General features: G+C 56.5%; 10 protein-coding genes across 10 annotated transcripts; 5 read left to right on the forward strand and 5 right to left on the reverse strand.

Moving 5' to 3' along the window:
* Positions 1-142: 142 nt before the first annotated feature.
* On the forward strand, positions 143-6,043 carry J7T55_004435 (fluconazole resistance protein 1; the record flags this gene model as incomplete). Its single annotated transcript, XM_053132088.1, has 10 exons — positions 143-1,021; positions 1,404-1,541; positions 2,146-2,235; positions 2,820-3,861; positions 3,927-4,456; positions 4,544-4,864; positions 5,078-5,150; positions 5,306-5,352; positions 5,436-5,485; positions 5,992-6,043. 10 exons carry the CDS (start codon positions 143-145, stop codon positions 6,041-6,043), a joined length of 3,222 nt encoding a protein of 1,073 aa, XP_052990048.1.
* Positions 6,044-9,669: 3,626 nt separating this feature from the next.
* On the forward strand, positions 9,670-11,940 carry J7T55_004436 (transcription factor; the record flags this gene model as incomplete). The annotated part of the gene is made up of 3 exons (XM_053132089.1): positions 9,670-9,916; positions 10,060-11,819; positions 11,890-11,940. The coding sequence occupies 3 exons, from the start codon at positions 9,670-9,672 to the stop codon at positions 11,938-11,940; spliced, it is 2,058 nt and encodes a 685-aa protein (XP_052990049.1).
* Positions 11,941-13,229: 1,289 nt separating this feature from the next.
* Positions 13,230-14,422, forward strand: J7T55_004437 (riboflavin kinase; the record flags this gene model as incomplete). The annotated part of the gene is made up of 2 exons (XM_053132090.1): positions 13,230-13,340; positions 13,955-14,422. The coding sequence occupies 2 exons, from the start codon at positions 13,230-13,232 to the stop codon at positions 14,420-14,422; spliced, it is 579 nt and encodes a 192-aa protein (XP_052990050.1).
* Positions 14,423-14,551: 129 nt separating this feature from the next.
* On the reverse strand, positions 14,552-15,437 carry J7T55_004438 (3-ketoacyl-acyl carrier protein; the record flags this gene model as incomplete). The annotated part of the gene is made up of 2 exons (XM_053132091.1): positions 14,552-15,018; positions 15,131-15,437. The coding sequence occupies 2 exons, from the start codon at positions 15,435-15,437 to the stop codon at positions 14,552-14,554; spliced, it is 774 nt and encodes a 257-aa protein (XP_052990051.1).
* Positions 15,438-16,024: 587 nt separating this feature from the next.
* J7T55_004439 (uncharacterized protein) lies at positions 16,025-17,112 on the reverse strand (the record flags this gene model as incomplete). Its single annotated transcript, XM_053132092.1, has 2 exons — positions 16,025-16,904; positions 16,964-17,112. The coding sequence occupies 2 exons, from the start codon at positions 17,110-17,112 to the stop codon at positions 16,025-16,027; spliced, it is 1,029 nt and encodes a 342-aa protein (XP_052990052.1).
* Positions 17,113-18,028: 916 nt separating this feature from the next.
* J7T55_004440 (uncharacterized protein) lies at positions 18,029-18,779 on the reverse strand (the record flags this gene model as incomplete). Its single annotated transcript, XM_053132093.1, has 2 exons — positions 18,029-18,165; positions 18,224-18,779. The coding sequence occupies 2 exons, from the start codon at positions 18,777-18,779 to the stop codon at positions 18,029-18,031; spliced, it is 693 nt and encodes a 230-aa protein (XP_052990053.1).
* Positions 18,780-19,410: 631 nt separating this feature from the next.
* On the forward strand, positions 19,411-20,122 carry J7T55_004441 (uncharacterized protein; the record flags this gene model as incomplete). Its single annotated transcript, XM_053132094.1, has 2 exons — positions 19,411-19,429; positions 19,491-20,122. 2 exons carry the CDS (start codon positions 19,411-19,413, stop codon positions 20,120-20,122), a joined length of 651 nt encoding a protein of 216 aa, XP_052990054.1.
* A 262-nt stretch (positions 20,123-20,384) lies between these two features.
* Positions 20,385-20,825, reverse strand: J7T55_004442 (uncharacterized protein; the record flags this gene model as incomplete). The annotated part of the gene is made up of 1 exon (XM_053132095.1): positions 20,385-20,825. One exon carries the CDS (start codon positions 20,823-20,825, stop codon positions 20,385-20,387), a length of 441 nt encoding a protein of 146 aa, XP_052990055.1.
* A 740-nt stretch (positions 20,826-21,565) lies between these two features.
* On the forward strand, positions 21,566-22,210 carry J7T55_004443 (uncharacterized protein; the record flags this gene model as incomplete). The annotated part of the gene is made up of 1 exon (XM_053132096.1): positions 21,566-22,210. The coding sequence occupies one exon, from the start codon at positions 21,566-21,568 to the stop codon at positions 22,208-22,210; it is 645 nt and encodes a 214-aa protein (XP_052990056.1).
* Positions 22,211-22,559: 349 nt separating this feature from the next.
* Positions 22,560-24,570, reverse strand: J7T55_004444 (uncharacterized protein; the record flags this gene model as incomplete). Its single annotated transcript, XM_053132098.1, has 3 exons — positions 22,560-22,664; positions 22,731-22,935; positions 23,003-24,570. 3 exons carry the CDS (start codon positions 24,568-24,570, stop codon positions 22,560-22,562), a joined length of 1,878 nt encoding a protein of 625 aa, XP_052990057.1.
* Positions 24,571-25,610: the final 1,040 nt, after the last annotated feature.

Consider the following 25,610-nt stretch of genomic DNA (forward strand, 5'->3'; position numbering starts at 1 on the left):
TCCATCGACTACTGGACACTGACCTTTAAGTGTCTGAAAGCATCCTGCTATATATACATTGAGGTACAGACAGGCCGACAGGCCCATCACACACCATCACACACACACGCACAACATGGCCCCATCAAGGGCACCCGCAGCCATGCTGCGACAGCTTCGTCGAGCTCGCCCATCGCCTTTGCGCACGCTCTCAGCCCCACTACTACCATCAGGTCGGAGGTTCCAGAGCAACACCCCTGATCCCAAATCAAGCCCCACATCATCGTCCTCCTCGTCCTCGTCCTCGTACTCGTCCGTCAACGCGGACGAAGTAGCACACTTCAATGCTCTCGCCGCCTCCTGGTGGGATCCCCACGGCTCCTCCCGCATCCTGCACCTGATGAATCCTCTGCGCCACGACTTCATCCGCGACTGTCGCGCGAGTGAGCCGGACCAAGCACCATCACCCGCGCGCAAGCTCCGCTACCTCGACATCGGCTGCGGCGGCGGCATCTTCGCCGAGTCTGCCGCCCGCCTGCCCACCACCGAGTCCGTCACGGCCGTCGACCCGACCCCCGAGGTCCTGAGGGTTGCACGCTTGCACGCCGCCAAGGACCCGTCGCTGGCTCCCAAGTTGACGTATGTCAGTGGCGCCATCGAGACGTTGCCGCTGCCGGCCACCGACGAGGCCAAGTACGACATCGTCAGCTTGTTCGAGGTCGTCGAGCACGTCGACAAGCCGTCGGCCTTCCTGGACCGGTGCGGCGATTTTGTGCGCCCGGGCGGCTGGCTGGTGCTGAGCACCATCGCGCGGACGTGGACGAGCTGGTTCACCACAAATTTCATGGCGGAGGATGTACTGGGTGTTGTGCCTAAGGGGACGCACGACTGGGATAAGTACATCAACGAGGAGGAACTTAGGAATTTCTTTGCTAGGAGGGAGGGGTGGAGTAGCCCGAGGGTAATGGGTGTTGTGTACGTGCCTGGTCTGGGCTGGAAGGAGGTTGCTGGTAGCGAGAAGGTTGGGAATTACTTCTTTGCGGTGAGAAAGGAAGTTTGATCGTTGGAAACGTTGTGACCCGCCTTGACGAACTCAATAACGTGGTCTGTTCTCCCTTACAATTGCCTCCAGCAACGCATGAGACTTGAGGTGGGCACCACTCGAGTCGTCTGTACACATTCAGCGCGTCCTGATGACTAGTTCGGGATTGTAACAGGCACTCGACAGCCGGCGCCCTCTTGCTACTCAGCTGCCAAATAATCACATTTATCGGCACAGGAGCTGGGTGTCTCGCGACCAACTCGACGAGAAATGGATATGAATGGATTGTGCGAATCTGCCATGGATTGTCTTACGATGCCTATTCCAACATCGATCAATCAAGGAAACAGCTCACGCTAAGGGGCATGGCGATATGATACAGCCCAAAGCATCTGCTCATATCGAGGACCTTCATGAGTTTCAGCTTTGCTCACCACCCGGCATGAAGTACCAGTGGGCCAAGAGCAAGGGCAAGGAAGGCCACGACAGCTTCCAAAGCATGCGAATGATTCTCGATTCAGTCGGCAACGACCCGTTATGCTCTTTTATGTATAGTCTACCTTTCTATTGAGTGCGGACCAGCTATCTTGCGGTGCAACAGTGCAGGCCAAGCCGGGCTCTGCCGTCGGTCCATTCCATCAACTTCCGTCTCGGTAGATCGGCAATCTCGGAGTGCCAAGCACGGACAACCCGGTGGTTTGGAGAGTTTGAGCAAGATTCAAGATTCAGCCTTACCAGCAATTGAGTTGAATGATGGCATAGGAAAATCGATGGACACTCCTGAAACAACAGGCTAAGATCTACTAGATCCTTAACACAGTAACGAGTGATATAGTCTCGGCAAGACTTAGGCTCATCAACGCTCGGGCTGTAGGATTGACAGCGCGGGAGGCGAGCCACACACCAGCAGAGATCGGCCTTCGCGACTCGCCTTTATACGCATCATCGTTATTCATCCATGCCAAGGCTATCAGCGACCACCCCTACAGCTTCCTGACAAACTCGCAGAGATTAATAACAAACACGTGCCGCAGACATCGACACCACAACATTTTCCTCACAGTCAATTGGCCCGGCTGGTCGTCGGCAAGAGAACCGGCAACTTGCCGCTAACTCCACTGCAGCAGCATTGGGTGCTATATTCCCGCCTTGCCACCCTCCTGCCCATCCCGGATGCGGCCAGCCAAAAGGGCAAAAATTGGGGGGTTGACGATGTCCCGGACCGAGTACCCAGTCGCACCCAAGTAATAATCCCTGCCAGAGATCCAACTAAGCAACACGCAGCAACTCCACCTTCATTTATTACAGTCCCGGCCCGTCGCCGTTGCTGTGTGTCGCGGGAAGGATGCTCTAGACCACTTCCGAGGAATGCGCCGAGGGCAGACAGCAAACCGGCAAGCGACCCATAGTTTGGAAAACGAAATTGGAAAGAAAAAAAAAGTTGTTGACGGACACGTCCCTTTATTTATGTTGGCCCGCTTGCGACAAGCGACGGAACTGTATCAGCCCCTGAAGTCGATTAGTATCGTATGAGCCAGGCGGATCGCCGTCCCGCCACTCTGGCCCACGTTCCTTCGGCCTTTGACGTCGTCACCTTAACGGCGTTAAGAGATCTGACAAACTGCATGTTTACCAATCGTCCCGTGCCAGGTGTGAAGGGAACAGCTATATCCCGTATGCGTCATCAATAATTCCCGAAGGAACAAGTACACACCTAAGGCCAGGTTTGGTTGCCAGGTTGTTGTCCGCAGAGGTCGAAACTCACTGTTGCAACATCACCACCTCCCTTCATGACTAGTTCGACCCCCTAGACAGGACCAAGCACCAGAAGATGGCGAGTGAAATGGATGTCGAAAAGGACGCGGCCAACAACATCCTCGGGCGGCTAGACACTTCGACGAGCAGCGACAAGATGGAGAAGATCTCAATTGAGAAGGCCTCGATGGACGAAGAGAAGACTGAGACAGGCACCACGGACACCGCAAACGGCGATGAGGCAATATACGAATCCATCAGGCCAGCAACGGCTACATCTGCCGGCGCCAGAGCCACGGGGAGGTCAGCAGTGAGAACACGCTCATCCGGAAGGTCGACGAGGTCCCTCAGCCGCGTGCGATCTTACAACGGGTACGGCTGCGACGCGGACGATGATCCGGACTCGTCGTCAGGGGACTCGGGCAACGACGCGGAGAAGGGCCAGGCTGGGGCGGCGGGGCGCGAGAAGGACGACTTTGAGGTGAGCTTCGAGGGCGGCAACGACGACCCGTGGTGCCCGCGGAGCATGAACACGGGGCGCAAGTGGGCGATCGTGGGGATCACGTCCATGGGCAGCTTCTGCGTGACGTGCGCGAGCTCCATCTACACGTCCACCTACACGCAGATGGACGCCGAGTTTGGCTGCTCGCGCATCGTCGCCACGCTCGGCCTGTCCATGTTCGTCCTGGGCATCGCCCTTGGCCCCATGTGGAGCCCGCTGTCCGAGTTCTACGGCCGCCGGCCCATCTACCTGGCTGCCTTTGCCGTCTTCACCATCTGGATTATCCCATCTGCTGTGGCGCGGAATATCGAGACCGTGATTGTCAGTCGCTTCTTCCAGGGATTGTCGGGCAGCGCGTTCTTGAGCGTGTCTGGTGGCACGGTTGGGGATCTCTTCACGCCCGACCAGATGCACTACCCGATGATCATGTTCACTGCGTCGCCATTCCTCGGCCCAAGCTTCGGACCTATGATCGGGGGATTTATTAACTCTAATGTGAACTGGCGGTGGACTCACTATATGCTCATTATCTGGGCATTCATGATATGCCTAGCACTTGTGGTTATTGTGCCGGAGACGTATCGTGAGTAATATGAAGATCCCCGATGTGGCAGGCCTATGTACACAATGATACTGACAATCTCGTAGACCCTGTCGTGCTGCGCAACAAAGCCAGGAAAATCCGCGGAGACACCGGGGACGAACGGTGGAAGGCCCCCATCGAGAAGACGAACAAGTCCCTCATCCGCACCGTGGGGCTTTCGCTCCTGCGGCCCTTCCAGATCCTGATCTTCGAGCCCATGGCGCTGATCTTGAACCTCTACTCGGCGATCCTTCTGGGCATACTGTACCTCTTCTTTGGCGCCTTCCCCCTGGTCTTCCAGGGCACCTACGGCTTCAACCTGTGGCAGACGGGGCTGACCTTCCTGGGCATGCTTGTTGGAATGGTCTGCGCCGCCCTCATGGGCCCGCTCTGGGTCAAGATCCGGGCGCAGCTGATCGAGAAGAACGAGAGGCTCACAGGTGTCGAGGGCAAGGCCGAGCCCGAGTACCGTCTCCCGTCCGCGATACTGGGCAGCCTCTTGGTGACCATCGGTCTATTTTGGTTTGGGTGGTCCTCATTGCCGTGGGTCCATTGGATCATGCCGATTATCGGCTCAGCTATTTTCGGCGCAGGGGTGAGTTTCCTTGAATCAATCTCCTTTGTTTTGCATATACGCTCTTGATGGCAATGGGCGGTTAGTCCCCTCGTGTGACCTTGGCAGCCACCCAAACTTGGCCCGTCCGTCGTTATCGACGTCGTTCGGCCCGTCAGCCTCAGCCGTCTGTGGCTCGAGAGCTCTGTGCGACTGTGGCACGCGAGGGAGAGACAAGGAAAAAGACGGCCCACGAGCGTACCATTGAATCATGGGCTGGTCCCGTCCAAGGCGGGCTTTGCCACGCCGTTCCCTCGCATGGTGTCTCTCTCTTCCCTTCCCGCTTTTGCTGTGAATCTCGCATTCTGCATATCCGGGACGCTGCGACTAACCGATTGGAAACCTGTCTCACAGACACTGCTTGTTTTTTCCGGAACATTCAGCTACCTTGTACGTGGTATACTCTCTAACCTGCTGATCCCCCCCACTTCTCTGCTCTGCTCTGCCCTTCCAACACCCCCCTCCCCTCCCACTCCCCAAACTACGTTGACGTATTCCTGTGATGCCCCAAACACTGTCGTGCAAGGGCAGCCGAGGAGAGCCATTGGTTGTTGTACGAGAGACCAAGTTATCGGACGGCTAACGTTGCACCAACAAAACCAGGTCGACGCCTATCCTCTCTACGCGGCGTCAAGTTTGGCCGCAAACGCACTGGCTCGGTGCTCTTTCGCAGCTGGTGAGTCGTCGCACACGGGACAGCCCCTTCCCGCTCAGCTGGGATTGTCTTCGATAAACCCTCCCCCAAACGAACGCTGATACGACCTTTGAATACGCGTTTATCTCTCTCTCCATCTCTATTTCTGTCTGACACATCTACTAATACTCTTTCAGCTTTCCCTCTGTTCGGGCTGCAGATGTATGAAAAGCTTGGTAACCAGGTAAGCCAAACAAGAAGTCGCTGACGGCTATGTGCTGTTCTCTGGGGAAACACAGTGGTTGCTAATACGAGATTTGTACTTAGTGGGCGACATCGCTGTTGGCGTTCCTGACGGTAGCTATGCTGCCATTCCCGTACGTATTGGGCCTTCCCCTTGTTGCGTCTCACCGCCCCTTTCCCCTGGCTGCCTTCCTCTGGCCTCTGGGAACGCTGCTAGATATCATGACTAGACTCTATTGCAGATTACTAAGATTTACTAATATATCGTAGGTACCTGTTCTATAGATTTGGCAAGCGGATCCGCGCACACAGTAAGATGGCGACAACAGATTAAAGATGTTGGGGCGGGGAATGGAATGTTGAGATGAGTATTATATGCTAGATACCCAATTGTTTTGAAATAACGAAGATTACTGGCTTATACCGATACGTGTATGGCCTGTATGGCCAGGCTGAACACCGCAACTTTGCGGCCCTGCAGACTATCGGTCGGTCCGAAAATAAAGTCGACGGCGACTCTAAAGAGCAAGAAGCAAATTGAGACAGGCGTGCCGTTCCCGCGTGCCCATGAAACCAGGCTGAGGTCTTAGCGTAGAGCAGCGAACACACTGTGTCGAAGATAACCTGCTGAATTCCACAGAGCAGACCTGGTACCCCTTCGTCAAAAGTCCCTCCAGACACTCGCCCAGTAGCCTTTATGCAAGCTTTCTATGCCGTGTACCCCAAAGATAGAGTACGAAAGCATCTAGCCTGAGCAGGTGTTGCCGTGAGATTATCCTGTCGTCAGCTTACAGCAAAGTTGGCTGGTCTACAGTCCGTCCTTATCCGAGACGCTTATCCGGTTGATGGATAGCAGTAGACCGAGCCATGGCCGGGAGGGAAGAAGGTTGACATTGTGATGCTCTGGGACCAGATCGAGAATGCAACACGCACAATCTCGGTTCGGAGATCCCCAGCAGCAGCTGCAAGTCAGAGATCGATCACCTTGCCTCCCCGGCGGGCAGTCTAAACGTTGCTCGTCTCAAGAGCAGGAGGGGAGGACGCCTCTCGAGCAGATCAATCAGCGAGGGCGCCCAATGAGAGCGGCCGGGGCCTGGTCCCTTATCCTGACCGACATGAGTGAAGTCAGGATGGCAGGCCGCCTTGCATGTCCTCCATGTCCTCTCTGGCAGGGTTGGGATGGAGGTTGCGAGGCACAGGGCAGGACAAGGCAAGGTCATGGTGGCATGAGATAGACGAGAGAAACGGCATCGAAGCCATACGCACCAGTTGGCACCTGCAAGCCGCAGCCATGAATGATGTTTGGTGGCGCGCATGCCGGCGCCCGTGATCTATTGAGCTGTTGTAAGAGGCTTGATGCATCACCCCAGATGACCCAAGATGAGGCGCGCACAGGGGAGTGTGATGAGCTAAAGTGCAGGGCAAGCGTGTGTGCTGCACCGTCACGTCCTGCACTGATGATCTCAAACAGGGAGGAGGGGGGGAAAGGGGAATGAGAAGGAGGGGGTTTCGACGAGCCTCAAGGAAATTGCTGGAACTGCAACACGGGAGTGGGTGTTTTGGTCAAGCGAGGTCGCAGATACGACTCGACTGACGGATGGGGCTCTAGCGACCTGAGATGAGCAGCTGAGTCTCTCGCCTAGTCCTGCCCTTTGCTGAACAAAGAGCTGGGCCAAGGACTGGCGAGACTTCTGGTGCTCGGGGCGGCATGGTTGAAGAAATGAGGTGTGTGTGTGTGCGCAGGCCCAACAAGGTGCCCAAGGTCTCACCGTCTTGATGACTGCGTGGGAAGCCAGCTAACCACCACTGGGCAGGTGCCAGCCAGCAGCAAGATCCGGGAAGTCGGGCAGGTCGCCGAAAGTTTGTAGAACATAAGACCACATGCGCAGGAGAAAGACTGGCATGACGGTGATGGTAATGATGGTGACGATGGTGATTGTGAAGGTGATGGGCAGACGCAGGGAAGCATGTGGAACACAACCTGAAGAGAGGTGCAGGCTGCTTTGGATCTGCGATTGGCCCGAAGCACTGTGCAGGACTGCACTGTACGATGCAGGGTGCAAAGAACTTGACCGTCTGCTGTACGAGACGAGGGACTGTGTAAGTGTGTGAGAGAGTGTGTGTGTGGTGGTGTACTGAAGTCTTGCGCGAGTGAGTGAGTGGTAGGGAACCCTCCTTCATGTGAACGCCATCTGCTCGGCACCGGCAGCTGAGGTGTGATCCGGACAAGTTGAGTAGTAGTCTAATTAATCCTGGTAGCAGATAGCCTGCCACTTGCCCACAGATTGCCACGAGCCAGGGAACCAGGAACCCAGGACAACTGAATGGATGGAACTCGAGAAGCAGTTTGAGCCGTTGGTGGGTTGAGACTGTATCGTAAGAAACAGTCTTATCAGTCCATCAGTCCATCAGTCCGTCTGTAGTGCGAAGGACTATTGTTTTAGTCCGAAGTCGAGCTGCCGGTGTGCTGGGAAGACTCTTCCCTGTCCACGTCTGTGTCCTGTCCTAGGCTAGGTAGGTACTTAGCAGCACCAGTACTGTACTACGTCTTTGATGTAGACAGACAGAGACACGACAGAGTAGGCTACTAGGCTACTTACTGTACCTACCTCAATCCAGCTTGGCCAAGACCTCCAACCCCCCTCTGCGCCCCCCCCCAAAGGCCCAGGGCTGTTTTTTCCCACCCCGCAATTCCCAGTTTTGACGCAATACCCACTCCAACGTTTTCCTCCACTCCCCAGCGGCCCAAAGGCAAGACAGTACGAGGCAAGACACGGCAAAGCAAGGCACATGCAGAAGCACGAGACATCCAACCTATAACCCACAATCCACTGCAATAGCTGCAATCCCATCATTCGCCGCAGCGCAGCCTTGGGACTCCTTACCAAGGTACGCCGAGGTCCTCCTCAGGTAATTAGCCAGACCACGACTCGACTACGGCTACGACTCTCTCCCGACGGCCAATGCTCGGCAGCCCGACCCAGCCTGCCGACCACAAGGCACGACAAAGAGAGCAACAATCCTCCACAACCGAGGCCAACCACCCCGCGGACAACAACATGTACTGAGGGAGAACCGAGGACAGGACGCCTTCCTCGCCTGTTCACATCTGCATTGATCACAGCCAGCCGACAGCCAGCCAGCCAGCCAGCATCACCGACAGCAGTAGCATCCATTGCCTGCCTGTACACCCGCCCTCCCTCTCCTCCTCCATCCCCCCTCCAAAAGGTCGCCGATCAACCTAGCGCTGCCATATGCAACATTCAATATAAGTCGACGGGTAGCTGCAGCAACAACCCCTCCTACCGCCACCCTCTTGCAAGCACGACACACTTCATACAACCTCGTCTCGTCCCAGACAGCCAGGATCCTGTGCCCTACCCGCCTACCCTGTGCCTGTGTCTGTGTTTGTACTCGTGTGCCTGTGCCTGTCCTTGTCCCTTGTGTATGTGGACCCACGGCGCCTGTGTGTGCCCCTCTGAATTGCGATCGCGACGCCGAAGCCGACTGCGAACTGCGACCTGGACCTGCGAACCTACGACTGACCACACCCACCGACCGACCTGTCGACCCCTGTCCGCCTGCCCTGGCCTCTGCCCTCTCCAGTGCGCGAACACGGTGCCGGTCGCACAAGGAACGCCTCTTTTTACACTGGTTGCGAGGCCATTGGAGAGCTGGCCCTGGTCGTCATAGCTTTCCGCGGAGAATACGAGCGACTACGCTGGCATTGCGAGATCGTGCGCCTGGACTTGCCCGGACTTCAGCTTCCACCTTGCGGCACGTCCTTCTGGAAGCTTGCGAAGCGATCGACGCCAATATTGCGGATGCGCACAGAGGCCCTCCCGCCCCCAATACGGCCACAGTCCTAGACAACCCCGGCACGACCACCTGCGTCTTCTCTTCGCAAGACCAGGGCTAAAGTGGACGTCCGGCCCCTTGGCTTGCCACACGTTGCTTCCTTGCGTCCACGTACCTTGCGTGCAGCGCAGCGCAGCGCCGCGCATCGCATCGCAGCTCATCGGCGCGCTCTGGGAAGGAAAAAGCAGACCTAGCTTTCGAGCAGCCGGGTCCCCTGTGACCGTATGTCCTGCGGCCGCAGCTGATCCTGGTGTCGTGCAACCACCCAAGCATTCCTGCAGGAGTTGAGCACATCTTGTCCGTCCCCGTCCAGACGACCTGCTACACCTGGAACAGGTAGCGCGAGTGGTTTCGCAATAGGTCGCCGGCCTTGCAGCGCCGTGCCGTCATTACGAGCGTCTAGCCCTGAGCAACCCATCCCAGTATAAAAGGCCGCACATATATATGTAGCTGGTACACGATGCCGGAAGAAGTTGATTCCAACGGGGGTGAGGTCTCAGATGCCATGTCTGAGAATGAGCATGAGTACGACGACAACGACGCCTCCTTCAAAGACGACGACAAGATGACTGAAAACGCCATAAAACAAGAGGTCGGCCCTGACGGCGAGGTCAAGAAAAAGTATGACCCCAAGGATCCTCTGCGACCGAGGAGGAAGAAGGCGAGGAGGGCCTGCTTTGCTTGCCAGAGAGCCCACCTTACTTGCGGTACGCCATGAATCCGAACTATAACCAAGCAAATATGTCTTTCGGAACTGCTTCCCCCTGCGGTTCTTCTGCGTCCCCCACGACAGTGTCTACTGGAGCCTCGAGACTATAGGCGCATGGGCGAAACTAACTTTTCGGTGTAGGCGATGAACGGCCCTGTCAGAGGTGTATAAAACGCGGGCTCGCGGACCACTGCCAAGATGGAGTCCGCAAGAAGGCAAAGTATCTTCACGATGCGCCGCCAGAAGCCTTGAGACCGGTTCTGGGCCCAAATTACAACCCCAACGCACCTCAGAACCGGCCAAACGGGCATCGCCACCCATCCAGCACTGGCTCCGAGGCTGCTTCCAGTGTCAGCAGCTTCTTCTCGCCAACGACATCCTCCAACCCTTATCCGCTCTTCTCGCCACAGTCGGCGCTGGGATCAATATCAGAGGGGATGGCCTTCGCCAGTCAACAGTCCCCCGTGTCCCCCACATTTCAGCCACCAAATCCGCCGCAGATGAGTGGTCTCACCGTTCCACAGGTGTCAGGCGATATATCAGACATGTCCTCCGCCTTCTTCGACCCAAGCAACCCTGCACTGTACAATTTCAACCTCGAGGGCTTGAACTTTGGGAGCCAATACGGCGCCATGGAGTTCAGTATGCTCAACCACATGGCCTCTGGGGCCGCTGACACGCCGCCACGGGAGCCATCATTCTCCCAAGCAGGCGCTGGCGAGGCCAACTTCTCGGCTGGTGCTTTCGGCAATGGTATGCAACAATTCGACGGCGGTATGATTGGCGATATCCTCTCCATCGACCAGTCCGGCAACCCCTTATATACCCAAGGCAACCTCCAGCACGGTCTCCCTCATGCTTACGCCATTGCTGCAGGCCCAACAAGTTTACAAAGCCCCAGCACCGATCATGACAGTCCTCAGCCCAGCCACGGCATCGGCTACGAAGGCTCGCCTACAACAACCTACCACAACGGGCCTGGGCCCCAAGTACTCGGAGCTCAGAACCGCCCAAAGGCAAAGCCTGGCATGCCCAAGGTCTTTCCGCAGCCTCTTCTTGGCAAACGCCAGCGAGACCCGTCGACTATCTATGACACGGTCAAAGAGCCGTTCCAATACGTGCACAACTTCCACCGGTTGATCGCCTTCTTGCAACGAAGGTTTCGGACCAGCAATGACAAGCTGGTCCGCATCGCCGTGGCGCTTTCGAGCTTCCGGCCGTCCTTCATCTCGGTCACCCGAACGCTGAACCGGGCTGACATGGTGTTCATGGAAAAATGTTTCCAACGGACACTGTTCGAATACGAAGACTTCATGCACCACGGCTCAAGCCCCACTATTGTCTGCCGCCGCACTGGCGAGATCGCCGCGGTGAACAAGGAATTTACCGCGCTGACTGGCTGGCCTAAAGAGGTCCTCCTCGGCAATGAGGTCAACATGAATGTCAACACGGGCGGCAGTGCGGGAGCGTCGGGCGCGACCACCGACACCTTGACGACGCCCAAGCTTGGCAGCCTGAACGACCAAGCAGACAAGAGCAAGGCCTCGGGCAACGAACGGCACCCGCTTTTCATAGCAGAGCTCATGGACGATGACAGTGTTGTCCAGTACTTTGAGGACTTTGCACATCTCGCCTTCGGCGACAGCCGGAGCAGTGTGATGAGAAAGTGCAGGCTGCTCAAGTACCGCACGCAGGAGAGCATCGACGGCACGGGGAGTAACTCCAGCGTTCACGAGTCACCGCCGAAAGACCCGAGGGCCATGTTCCTCAGTAATAGGGTCGCAAGGATTGACGGGGAACACGGCATCTCGAGGATTGCCAAGGACGGGAAGCTGGAGTGCACATATTGCTGGGTCATACGGAGAGACACATTTGATATGCCCATGATGATTGTCATTAATGTGAGATCCCTTCCCAATCCCACCAATGTGGGAGGCCAAGAAGACGGGCACGTGGCTAATGGAGTTACAGTTTCTACCTTGTTATTACCCTGACCAGCACCCGCACGGTCTGGCGGTGTAAGTCATCATCACATGCATTTCCTGCTTGTTCATGGGGACCGGTGTCACGAAAGGATGGGGATCACTGGGCAGAATGCATTACGGCCTTGGGTGGAGTCACGGGTGGTGGGTTTCTGGTTTCGCGCCCGTCTCGACACTAGAGAGTTGAGTGATCAGGGGCAGAGAAGAGTTCGTTACGGTCCCACTTCAAAAGAAAGAAGAGGCTTTGGACTTTCTGGGTACAACAACAAACAACAAGAACAACATCAACAGCAACAGAACTACTACTATACCCGTTTGCTTTTTTTTTTGCTTGACGGCATCTTCGGCAGCGATGAATCATTAGAGGCTAGCTCATATCGACGCAGGCGATCGACGTGGTCGAGGTCTATTTCCGTGAAGCTGAAATGAGGAAATTCTCAAAAGTCCCTGAATGCTGCTGAATGTGCTCGCTCTTGTTGTGTAACCCCAGGCTGTCTTAGGACTCGCGGCGTAGGGCGGGGTGGAAGGGGGTTGGAAGGAGGGGGGGGGAAGGCAGAAGAGAAGGGCACTGTGATGTGCGTGTGTGAGTGTGAGTGTGTGGTTGCGGGCTCTCCACTCTCCTGGCCGAACGAGCGGTTAACCTCGAAGATGGCTGGCTGATGGGCAATGCAATCACGCAACAGCGACCATCAAATTTGCTAGACCGTCTACAGCAGTCTGAGGTGCAGCTCGCCTCCCTGCACCCACCCAAAGCAGGGCCTCACCTTGAAATGTTGAGAAAATGGCCGACCCCATACATGTATAATTTTAATTGCCCGCAAACAGGAAGGATTTCCCAATACCAGCCGCCCGTCGCCTAATAAGGCTGTGTATGCAGTATACCTTATCTTATCAGGTCTTACTCACCCCGCTGTGAGCTACCTTCTTCCACAGCATTCTGTCACAGGCGACTGCAGTCGTTCACACTTACAAATATACGACCTCGCCATCTACCTAGTCTACATATTCCCATCCACCTCCAGCCGTGAGCAACACGACGCACAACAGGAACAAACCCCACGCCCCGGCCTGTGACCCAGAAACTTGTGAATCAAAGACCCCTGCCGTTCTGCAACGTTCTCGATCATATCACATATCACATTCTGCCACGATCTCTGTGCGACCTGAAATCTGCGTCCAGCGTTGGGGTCCCCCCCTGTGTTGTTCCCGCCTGTGCCTCTGAGACTGCCCGTCACCGTGTTTTCTTGCGTCGTGCATACACAAGGCCGCTCCCTATTCGGGCAATTCACGCGATCCCTGAGCAAAGGGAAAAAGCAACGACGCAAAGCCATGGCAAACACGAGGCCTCTGGTAGCAGGACCGGCGTCCGGGCCGGAATCTCCTTTCCCATTGCAGATGGAAGGCAAGGTCATCAAGGGCTTTGGCCGGGGGTCCAAGGAGGTGAGTCGTGGTCGCTTTGGCTCGTGTGTGCTGCTTTCTCGTATTGCCCCCTTCTTGCCCAACGATGATCTACGGCGCGTGCGCTCGTTGCGTCCCATCCTACGACGTATGAGTGTGCTGGCCCTGCAGGGGGACGGATAGGGACGAGGAGCAGCAGCAAGCAGCAGCAGCAGCAAGCAGCAGGCGGCCGAAGCACTACCAAGATCTCGGCGTTCGCCAGGTGCCGATCGAGTGAAGGCATGGGGTGGCAACCCGGTCGAGCCGGGACCGAAGGGGAGGGTGGATGGTGATCAATGACGGGCATTGCCATTGCCTCTGCATGAGAGGCAAGGTAGTCGAGGTCCAGAATGGGGGGGATACGGCCGGTCAGGAGTGCAGGCCTCTGGGGCAGTGGCCCACACATACACATACTCACACATACATATGTGCGGTGCTGCATAGTCTGCAGTCCCCATGCAACCACGCACCCATACACCGCAAGCCTTCGCCCTCTCTGTCCCCCCACCCCTCCTCCCCACCAGAGCACTCTCGCTAGCCCTCTGCTGTCCGGTCATCTACATCCTACTCATGTACACACTCCTCTGACCGGCCCCAATGATCTAACCCCAACACAGCTGGGCATACCGACTGCCAACCTGCCGGTCGACGCCACCGTGACCCCCTGGATATCGGACGCCAAATCCGGCGTGTACTTTGGTTGGGCCTCCCTCGAGCTGGGGCCGGACCATCCTAACCACAAGAAGTCGTCGTCGTCGTCGTCATCTTCGTCGTCGACGGGCGAGGGCAGATTCTCAATCTTCCCCATGGTCATGTCGATCGGGTACAACCCCTTCTACAACAACACAGTGCGCAGCGCGGAGGTGCACGTCCTGGACAAGTTCGCGGCCGACTTCTACGGCGTCGACATGCGCCTGCTGATACTCGGCTACATCCGTGACGAGAAGAACTACGAGGGCCTGGACGCCCTGATCGAGGACATCAACACGGACTGCGAGGTCGCCAGGAGGAGCCTGGAAAGGCCGGCGTGGAAGCCTGCTGGCGAGCAGGACGGGAAGCTGGACTGCTCGTGGCTCACGAGGTAGACGGGGCGTTTCTAGAGACAGCGATGGCATTTACTTAATTTTCAGGATTAGAACTGTAGACAGCCAGCAACATCTAAGATGGGAATCTCCCTATAGATGGCTGCTTATCCATGCCTTACTTACTCACTTCTACCTCGGGACCCAGCCCCCATCTACAGCCCAGACCTTGTTATTCACATAGCCGTTCTCGATCATGAGACAGACCACCCCAGCAATCTCATCCGGCTGGCCGAGCCTTCCCACGGGAATCTTGGCCTTCAGGTCCGCATTCCCCTCGGCCCCCGCGGGCAGCATCGTGGTGCCCTCGATGAGCGCGGGCGCGACGGCGTTGAACGTGACGCCGGCGGCGGCCATCCGCGGCGACAGGTAGTGCAGCATGCCGTGCAGGGCGCTCTTGGACGACGCGTAGTGCGCGCCCACCACGCCGCCCGTCAGCGCCGCCACCGACGAGTTGTAGACGACCCGCCCGAACCCCGCCGCCGCCATCCCCGGCGCCACCAGCTGGGTCAGCTGGTACACCGACAGTGTGTTCACGCGCCACGCCTGCTCGAACGTCTCGAGGGAGACGGCGTCCAGCGTGCCGGTTGGGCCGGAGTCTGTTGTGGGCGGTGTTAGTGTATGCATGCATGCTGCGGAGAATACATTTATATCACCGTTGGGGTGGTGATGATGCTGAATCATGACTGTGTTGCGGAAAGAAGAACATACGGCCCGCTGTGGTCCCGGCGTTGGCGAACAAAACGTTGATGGGCGCCCCGGCGGCGGCGACTGCCTCGCGGTGCAGCCGGTCCACGCTCTTGGTCGAGCCCAGGTCCGCCTGCAGCCAGGCGACCTTGATGGCCGGGTTGAGCTGGCCGATCTCGTCCATGATGCGCTGCGTCTTGGAGGCGTTCGTGTTGTAGTGCAGGACCAATGTCTTGACTGTGTATTTGGGGTTTGGCTGGGCCAGGCGCAGCGCTGTTGCTTCTCCGATGCCTCCGCTTGCGCCTGTGATGAGGATGTGGAGAGCGTCCATTCTGATGTTTTGCTTAAATGAAGTCTGGCTTTATCTGACCAGAGGGTGTATCGTGGCTTGACAAGTGATCAGAGATAGGGAATAGGTAAGTCAATATATGTCAAGAGAAGTGAATTGGGAGTAGTTGCGTGGCGAATCCATGATGAGAGGTGTTGGTGAGGCTTACGAAGCTGGGGATATGTTCATTGCATCATCTCGCGATTTACACCCCACCTTGCCAGCTGGTTTAGGCAGAATTTCACTGTAGGCATGAAACTTCCACCACGAGCATCGTTGATCCTTTGCTCAATAGACATGAAGTCGCACATACACTGAGTAGCATGTCGCCAGAGCGGCTAAAGATGAATCGTTCTGGCCCGATACAGCCGCCGCAAGGATGCGACATTATGATACAACTCCGTTGACCTTGCGGTCATTCTATATTAAAGCCAAAAAGGGCGGGAAATCTGTCAAATGGCCACCTTCGACTTCGTAGGGCAAAATAGGCCTCATTTGCGCCATGCCCTGCATACCACAGCCGACAATAAGCGGCGCTTCCCACAGTCGTTTCATAACATCATGACAACCCAGAGCCAAGCTCGAATATCTCATACCGACATCTTCATCGCAATCGTCTTGTGCGGGTTATATCCCTTCACCTCGAAGTCCTCGACCTTCCACCCGTCTATACTGCCGCCCTTCTCCCGCTTGATCTCCAACTCCGGGAACTCGCGCGGCTCCCTCTCCAGCTGTATCTTGAGGGCATCGACGTGGTCCACGTAGACGTGCGCGTCGCCCATGACGTGCGTGAGACTCCCTGGGACGAGGTCGCACACGTGTGCGATCATGTGCGTCAACAGCGAGTAGCTGGCGATGTTGAACGGCACGCCCAGGCCCATGTCGCAGGAGCGCTGGTAGAGCTGGCAGTGGAGGTGGCCCTTGGGCTTCGCCTCCCCATTGCCATTCTCTGTCCCCGCCGCCGCCGCCGCCGACGCCTTCGACCTCGGGTAGGAGACGTAGAACTGCGCAAACATGTGGCACGGCGGGAGCGCCATCTTCTTCAGGTCCGCGGGGTTCCATGCGCTCATGATGATCCGCCTGTCGTAGGGGTTCGTCTTGAGCTTGTGGATCACCTCCGCCAGCTGGTCGACGCCCTTGCCCGTGTAGTCGGCCTTTGCGTCGACGTACTCGGCGCCGAAGTGGCGCCACTGGAACCCGTACACGGGGCCCAGGTCGCCCGGCTCGCGGTGGCCCAGCCCGACGCTGTCGAGGAACTCGCGCGAGCCGTTGCCGTCCCAGATCTTGACGCCCTGCTCGGAGAGACTGAGCGAGGACGTGTTCCCTTCTATGAACCAGAGCAGCTCGGCGACGACGGCCTTCTGGAAAACACGCTTTGTGGTGAGAAGTGGGTACAGCGGCCTGCCGTCCTTGTTGAGGCTGAACTTCAGCGGCCGTGGGGCAAAGATTGAGTATGTGCCTGTGCCAGTCCTGCAGAATTTTGTGTGAGTACGTGAAATGGGTGTGATTTGTGGTGGGGATTGTAGTACCTGTCTGGACGATGTTCTCCATCTTCGAGGATTTCGCGGACGAGGTCCAGATATTGGTATTCCTCGTGTCTCCCAGCTGAGCTGCCGTTCTGTTTAACGGGCGCTGCAGCCGTTGAAGCAGCAACCGGTTCGGCGGATGATGCCGTCATTCTGAAGAAGTTCGCTGTAAACAGCCTAAGAAGATCTCTAAGTCTAAGACTGGGAGGTGGTGGCAGTTTTGTTCCAAAGTCTGTCTGAGGGACGAAAGGCGTGAAAGTGCCAATTAACAGGGAGACGCGTCTGCTTTGATGGTCGACGCGTCGAGCCCAGAATAACCATGGATGGCGGGGGAGGGGGGGTTAGGGTGCCTCGGTTGGGGGAGGGGGTGACAGGGCAAACATAACCACCACACCTTTTCACGGACTAATATCTAAGCGTCGAAGTCAACATCCTCCACCCTGGCTATTCGTCTTAGGTTGTCATGGCCGAAAAAAAGATGTGGCTCGCATTGCAGGACGTTGAACCATAAGCCTGAGTTCATGCTGGAAATATGATCTATCATGATGCATCGCTTCAACGGCGTTCGAAGCCCACTACGCCGGCTTGACGGCCCGCTCCTTTTCAATATGGACAAGGCGAGCAAATCCCGTGTATCTCGAGGGAAGCAATACACTGCAGGAAGAGCATTAGAGGGGCCGCCACGTGGAAGGACGGTTCGGTGCGATCCTAGCACCGTCATGTCTCTCATGCGCATGCTTTGACGATGCTACCGTTGCAGATTCGCAAATATTAACCTATAATCCCTCGCGTAAAAACGGTCCAACATGACAGCTCAGAACCGAGGAGTCAAGTAATGCCGGTCTGTTTCCCGGTGCCTTACATTCTGCAATCTCGAATGCAGCATATCAGGGGGCTGATCTCGTACTGTGTGCCTTCATGCCGTACGACCCCAACCCACTGCCTTTAGAAGACTGGCTCCCAGAGCTACGCTGCTCCCGACACTGACCGGTGAAGTTCTTGCTTCTGATGCCGTCTCACTCAAAGCTTTGAAAGCACAGCCTCGCTTCATTTCTCGCTGCCATTGATTTACTCCTTCCACTCATCTCTGCCAAGCTTGAGGATGTCGGCCTGTTCGACGCACCAGAACTTGGACGGTGCCTTGCCCTCCTCGGCGACACGCGCAGCTGCCACTGCAGCCCTTCCGATGAACTTCTGATCTTGGCCTACAGAGGGGATTAATATTGCGCTCGTATTGCGATGGCGGGACGGTCAGATACGAACCAAATGAGTCCTGGAGCCCCTGGCTGACCTTGTGCAGGCTGCCCATGAAGTCCTCGAACATCTTGTTCTTCGGCTTCTCACGCTCTCCGAGAATCGCACCCGGCCGCAGGATGATGGCATGCTCGAAGTCGAGCTCCTTGATGGCATCTTCGACCCCAACCTTCATCTTGGAGTACGGCACGAAGCCACTGAGCAGGCCTCGTGTCCCCGCACTGGAGATGTAGACGTAGGTCTTGACGCCAGCTGCTTTTGCAGCCTTGGCATTTTCAATGCAGAGGTCGTGGTCAATCTTCCACTGGTTCTGGATGCCGCCGGCTGCGGCTCGAGTGGTGCCTACAGCGTTGAAGACGACGGAGGGCTTGGGGCTCAGGGATGAGATCAGACCACCCCATTTTGATGAATCGGTCTCGACGATTGCCTCAAGCTTGGCCGACTGCGAGGGCGGGGCTCGCCTTGAGATGGTCTTGACGGATGAGAAGGCCTCCGACGTGAGAAGTGTATCCAGGATCTTGGAGCCGACGGCTCCGGTGCAACCGAAGACTGCTGCCGAAGTCATTTTTCAACAGGTGACTTGATGTCTGGATTTGGAAAACCACCCTGGTTGATGAAGATGATGAATTAGAGTTTGATGACCGACCAGTACTTATGGTATTCGACCAAGTTGAGAGCATAGGCATGTGCCGATGACGACTTCAGGTCCGTTGCAACTCAGTTTCCCACCCTCGAGTCGTAGCAGACAACCAGGGCCTAGCATCCTAGCAACTCCGGCCGTCCCGGCTCCGGAAGCCCAAACCTAAATTCCAGCATCTCATACTATGTGCGATGTTTGCTGCACGTATACAGACACATCCGATGCCATTCATCATGATGTGTTGAGGCTGTCTGATACTTGCAGATGGTCCAATCACTGTACTTTGCACCCAATTTGATCGTCGCGTTTCTGAGATAAGGTTCTGACCTTCGGCTCCGATCTGACACCCAAAAGCCACCCACATCCGTCATCGTTTGTTTGCCTGCCAGGCATCGGGGTTTACGTGAGCCCCTGCAGCTTTCCTTCGCAAGCTATACATCCGCCTTTCTTTTTTCTGTTGATTTCTTGAACCAAGCCTGATACAACTCTGCTTCACATGAGATGCTCTGCTAGACCTTGAGAACTGTTTCCCCACTCTTTTCACAGCAGCACAACCATGGCGACCCAATATGAAGGTAAGCAACAGGCGTGAACTCGCACCTCGGCCGCTAGAGATGCTGACCGAGGGCTTCGCAGTCGAGCACGGTATCAAGGAGGCAGCCCCTCCCACCCGCCGGAGACAAATCGACATGTCCTCGTTCAGCTCGCAGCTGCACCAACTAAGCGAAGACCCTTCCTCGGCCGACACGCAGCGGCATAACCCCCACGCCGTACCGACGCCCGTCGACATGGCCGGGCTGTTCCGCCTGGTGCAGGACCAGCTCAGCACGCTCGCGCAGGACGCGCCCGACGCCGCGAACCGCGACTTCCTCCAGTCGCTCTTCGACGGCCTCGAGAGCGACATCCTCAACCCGCCCAGGGAGGTGGCGGGCGTGTCGCAGGAGTTCCTGGACGCGCTGGACCGGGTGCCCAAGAAGACGCTCAAGCCCGACGACTCGTGCCCCATCTGCGCCGAGAAGTTCCTCGACGACAAGTACCCGCTTGTCGTGGAGCTGCAGTGCCACCACAGCCACCGATTCGACATGGACTGCGTCGGCCCGTGGCTGCAGCTCAAGGGCACCTGTCCCATGTGCAGGACAGACCTGACAAAGTACGACCCGCGGAGAAAGGACACGTCGGACAGGATCAAGAAGATGTGGGAGAAGGAGGGCAAGCCGGCTGAGGAAGACGATGAAGAGGATGACGACCCGCACGGCTTGTATAATTAAACATGGCAGTGCGGGTGTGGTTACAGATGCATAGATGAGCGAAGGCGCTGAGGGTTACGGTTGATGCATTTGAACGTCTTATGATGAAATTTCCCACATTATCAACGATGCAGTACCATGGGAACCTCCAGCGACCGGTACACATACATTTACGTGCTGCCAGCTCTGCCCTGTTGCCACTGGGAACCCCCAATACCGCTGTCGTCCACCCACACTTGCAGTCTGGCCACCAGAGGCTCAACCCATCCCCTATCGGTGCGATCTACACCTTGCCCTTCTTCTCGGGGCTGTGGCCATGGCTCGACTTCTTGTTCTCCTGCTTCGTGGTCCCTTGCATCTCCCCTCCGCCCGAGTTCCCGAGGGGCTTTGACTTCTCGTGGCTCGCGCCGCTCACCTCGAGCGGTTCCCCGTGGCCCTCACCCTCGGCCTGCTCCTTTGCGCCCTCGGGGCTCGTTGTTGAGGGGTCGAATGCGGCGTCGGACTGCGCCGCGGCGTCGTCTGTGCCGCTCTTGCTGCCCTCGGTGGATTTGGGCTTGAGGGACTCGCGGTCCTGGTCGTCCTTGTAGGGGAATTTTGAGCGGGGCGAGCTGTGGAAGGCCTGGATATTGGCTGGCGAGAGGAACGGCTGGCGAGGGGCGAGTGTCTGCGGCCGGGCTTGGGCGGGCGCTCGCAGGACGCCGCGGATTGATCGGAGGGATGCCATGTCTGTGAGTTGAGAACGGCAGGGTAGGTGCGGATTTATTGATTTTGAGGTAACACTTGGCAAATCGATAAAATCTTCACGAGAGGATGAGAGTTTTCGAGTGCGAATCAGTTTTGAGGGATTGGAATTGGAATTGCAATATGCAGAGTGATCATCATCGATGGTGAAGGAGGTGTTACGTCATGGTGACCAGAGCAGCTTACCGCACAGCAGGATGGACCATCAACTCCGGACTGGTATTACACTCGCATAGCTCCGAGTGCATTCAGATTGTAGATCAGGTAGGCTAGCCTGTCGAGTGAGTTTGATCACTGCTCATATGAAAGTATGTGTTCCAGTCCCAGGAAACCGTTCTCTTGAAAAGAATGCCCCTCTAGCAATTGGAAGCAAGGCAGCTTGTCAACGCAACCAAATGACCTGCAGTGCGCTATTATTTTGAAGGGCCATTGGCGTTTAGGATGATGATCAATGCATTTTGTGATAGATGTGAGGACGTCTTGGTATATGTCCAAGGTGAAGAGCTCTTGGGTGCGTGCTTGTGGCCGAGAAAATTGCCTTCAGAATGCCGCGAAGTCGCATTTCGCCAAACTCAATTCCGATGTGAGCGGCGCGGCCCGCTGCGGTCAAACTGCAATATCTGACCTGGGCACCTCACCTACTAACACGAATCAAAGCGTTGAGAACTCTGCCACATATCAACCCTATCAAGCCCAGGAGTCTCTCGGCGAGCAACCAAGAACATGGGAGTCTCAAAGCAGCCCCTGCCAAAGAACTGGCCTGAAGGCTTCCCATACCTCACCTCACCGGTCTACTCCCCGTCCCTGACCAAAACCCAGCTGCTGTCCTGCCGCACCAAGCCACCTGCCGACGGGGAGGTCCTCCGAGAAATCCCTCGCGAACTCAAGCTCGGGCCCTGCCAACACGTGAAGATCACACCCATCAACGACCCCCAGCACCCAGCCTGCGGTCAAGCCGGCCTCTTCGCCGCCCGGGCCCTACCGCCGGGCAGCCTGATCTTGCCCTACCTGGGCGAGTACCACCCGGCCGACTCGGCGGCACACGCCTCCTCAGACTATGACCTCTGGCTGGACCGGGACGCGGGCGTCGCAGTAGACGCGGCCAGGATGGGTAATGAGGCTAGGTTTGTGAATGACTACCGCGGTGTACCTGGGGCCGCGAAGCCGAATGCCGAGTTTTGCGAGGTCTGGGACCTCAGGAGGAGCGAGAAGGGCATGGCTGTGTTTGTCTTGCCGGTCGGAAAGAAGGCTAAGGGGAAGAGTGGTGGTATTGCGAAGGGGGAGGAGATCTTGATCAGTTATGGGAAGGGGTTCTGGGATGAGAGGAGGGAGGAGGCTGGCGAGGAAGAGATCGAGAGGTCTACGTGAGACATGCTGACTGACAACCACCAATGGACGAGACGGCAAATCGCCCTCCTACATGGTATGCCTGGAAGATACCTGGCGTTGCTCCGAACAGCAACAGCAGCGGCGGCACGGACCCAAGAGGTACGGTGGTGCGCAAGAGAATCGAGCAGGGACATTGCCACACAGCGTGGTGCAGGAGAGGTCACAACTGCTCCGGAACAGGCTCAAGCGAATGCTCGTCTTTGCCCACGTGGCTTAGTCTGCGTGCAAACAATTCATATGTACGGTTCAGGTGAGTTTATACTATTGTACTTCCTATGAACGCCGGTACCTTCCAACAAGAAAAACCAAGAAGGCATATTGACCATCTCTAGGAGGCCATTGCTAGGGCCAACATTTTGCCCACATCCGGTGTCCCGAGACCAGTCACAGCATCCCAGCCTGTAACTGCTGGCCAACTCGCATTCGGTACGATCTGTGTACAATGTCAGCAAGATTTATTGCGAAACCGTTCGAAAAAGCGACCTGGGAAATGCAGTACCTTCGCACCAAGTTCCGGGGGTAATGTTTGGCCGAATCCACTCTTCCCGTTGCACCCAACCGACGCACCAGTGGTCACATCATTCATCGCAGGCAATCCAGCGCCGTACAGCCACGGATTGATGAATCCCATGGGTGCCTTGTTCTGCGCAATAAGAGCAGCGTTGACCTGCCCTACCATGCCCGCCCAGATGGGTGCTGCCGCACTATAGACGTGGTCAGCTACGTGCTCTTCACACCACTGCACACCAAGAAGAGCGGAGGACTACATACCTCGTACCAGCGAAGCCGACCAGGACCTTGCCCTGGTCAGCAAAGGTGGCGTTGAAGCTCTGCGCGCTGACGTCCGGGAATCCACGGCCAGACGCATTAAACAGACCTTGGAACTGGTTCTTGATCGTCCCACTCAGATACCCCGGCACGGCCTGGTCCTGGTAGGCCGGCCTGGCGAAGCGGTTCGAGAAGCCACCTGATGAGAAGAATAGAGCGCGCTCCGGGGTCGTGCCGCGCGTGCCCCCTACGGCTGTGACGAATGGACAGGACCCCGGGAACACGGCGTTGAAGGTCGTGCTGTTGGTCCCGTCATTGGACACGCACGCGTTCCCAGGACCGCTGTCGCCGCTTGCCGCGAACATGGTCACGCCGCGGGCGCCCAGCGCGCCGAACTGGTTGCAGATCTGCTGCACATACCCGTTTGGCAGGGATTGCTCGTTCTCGCCGAACGACGTCGTGATGGTGTGAGGGAGTTGGTCGTCCGGCAGGGCGAGCATGGCGTCAAGCCAGATGAGCCATGGCTCGGTCGAGTCTCCTGGGACGTTGCCGAGCTCTGGCTGGATGGGCCCGTCGCCGGTCACTGCGGTCACGATGTTTGGTATCGGACTGGATAGCGTGGCGGTGTATTGGACGTCGAACTGGAGCTCCTGGTTGCTGAATTGGTTCTGGTTCTGGTCGGTGGTGGCGTTGTTGATGCTCAGGAAGGAGAAGTTGGTTGGCGGTGCGGTCGGGTCAACGGTCTTGGCGAAGAGAGCAAAGTCCGCGAACTTTGGGACCTGGTTCTGTGAAGAGTATATACCGATGCCTCGGGCTTTGCTCAAAGTCAAGTTCGATGGCACGTTGTACAGAGCACGGACACAGCTCGGGGTGATCGTGGTATTGCACGAAGCATCGACTTGGGCGACGGCTTTCTGTTCAGTCAAGAACTGCTTTGCGCCGGCGAAGCCTCTCGTCTTCAGCCTTCGCAATTCCTCGGGGAGCTGTGTATCAGCTTCGGATTCAGCGCTGTGGGATGATACAGGCTGATGCATCATCGGGTGCGAACAGAATCTTGTGGTAGGGGTGATCAGTGAGATATCGGCTTGCATCTCCTGCGGCAGAGAGTATCTCAACGTCCTCAGCACTTCTTTTCCACTTCCCATATGCTTGTACCAGGTGAAATCGGAATCCAGCATGTGGTTAGCTGTCTCCACGGTGGTGGTTACCCGGATCCAATGCTTGTCGCCCTTGATATCAGAAGGGTTGACATCATTGCGGATGAGCCAGCTCCTGACCTTCTCATAGGTCTCGCTGTCCGGGCTTAGCAACGCTTGAGCTTCAGCTCTTGTGAGATGCTTGCGGTAATTCTCGTGACCAGGCGTGGATACGGCGTAGAGCTTGTCCTCAACGTGCCTGCTCCGGTCCAGCGCGATCGACAGCTGGAACCGCTGTCCCGGGTCTGCTGGGCGGGAGATCGCCCATGGTGCCGGTGCCGATCTGAGGTGCTCGACCTGGACGAGGGTCGATTCTAATGCCAGATTAGGTGTTACGAAAAGAAGGAAAACCACGCCGAGCAGTGCTGACAGCATTTTGAAAGAGAGTGGGGCTTATATCCGGGACTTTGCTATTCTACAGGACGTGACGCATCGCGGGTCGACATAAGACCAGTGAGAAAGCCTCCATGTATATGTATCTGTCGCTCCCCTCGCTCTCACTCATGAGATGAGGCGCCGGCGAGTAATAAGCTCCGCGCGCAGCCGCATAATTCCAATGCCCAAGGGGCAAGTGTCTAGAAGTGTCCGGTTTGGAAGGTCTACCTGTTTGGTAAGGAGGCAGTGCACCAGGAATGTGGTACTCCCTCGACTCAGTAGATCAGTTGAAACGTCTCGGGCCCTAGGGGTAGCAAAACATAGGCAAAACACCATATGATCTACGGGTGGTATCCCGGAAGCAAAAAGCTTATATCTGATGTCTAAACCATCAGACCGACTAGCCGGAGCGCCTGAGCTAGTAAATAATATGAGCAAGTAAAGTCACAGCCTGGAGAACGCGCATATTGGTGGGGGGAAATGCCGGCATAACCCGCAGTCTGGATTGCTTTATTGAGCAGCTATTATGCAGCTGTCGTGACCTCCTCTAAGAACCATATTTCCTCAATTAGTTGCGATGGCCGAGTCAAAGGTCCCAATGGAAATAATCAATGAACTCCTGGAATGTCAATAAAGTTCCAGATTCGTGGAACCGTCGGCATGGCTGCAGCTGAGAAGCTTTGGACAGATGAAACTTGTGGGAGGCAATTCTAGAGGCTGATCCCTGGTAGATCAGATCAGATCTACTGCGTTTGCTTCCTCCCTCAGAGAAGCATACAGTATACACTTGAAGAGATGGTTACAATGAACAAAAGAGAAGAAGTAGTATGCAAGAACTCCGACAAGGTGGAAGACGGTGATCGTGCCCTACATGTAGAAGCCGACCAGAGAGGAGGAAATGTTTCCGCGAATAGGTGAGGAGCCCGCCCGTGCACCTAGGCCCTGGAATTTACAACGGGAGAAGAGGAGAATAACAGAGAGAATTGATAGTCAGGCTCATTTTCCTCCGAGTCATCATCCAAGCATGCTCGATGCCAAAC

Source organism: Diaporthe amygdali, assembly GCF_026229845.1.
Source record: "Diaporthe amygdali strain CAA958 chromosome Unknown NODE_29_length_634662_cov_65_424859, whole genome shotgun sequence".
NCBI lineage: Eukaryota > Fungi > Ascomycota > Sordariomycetes > Diaporthales > Diaporthaceae > Diaporthe > Diaporthe amygdali.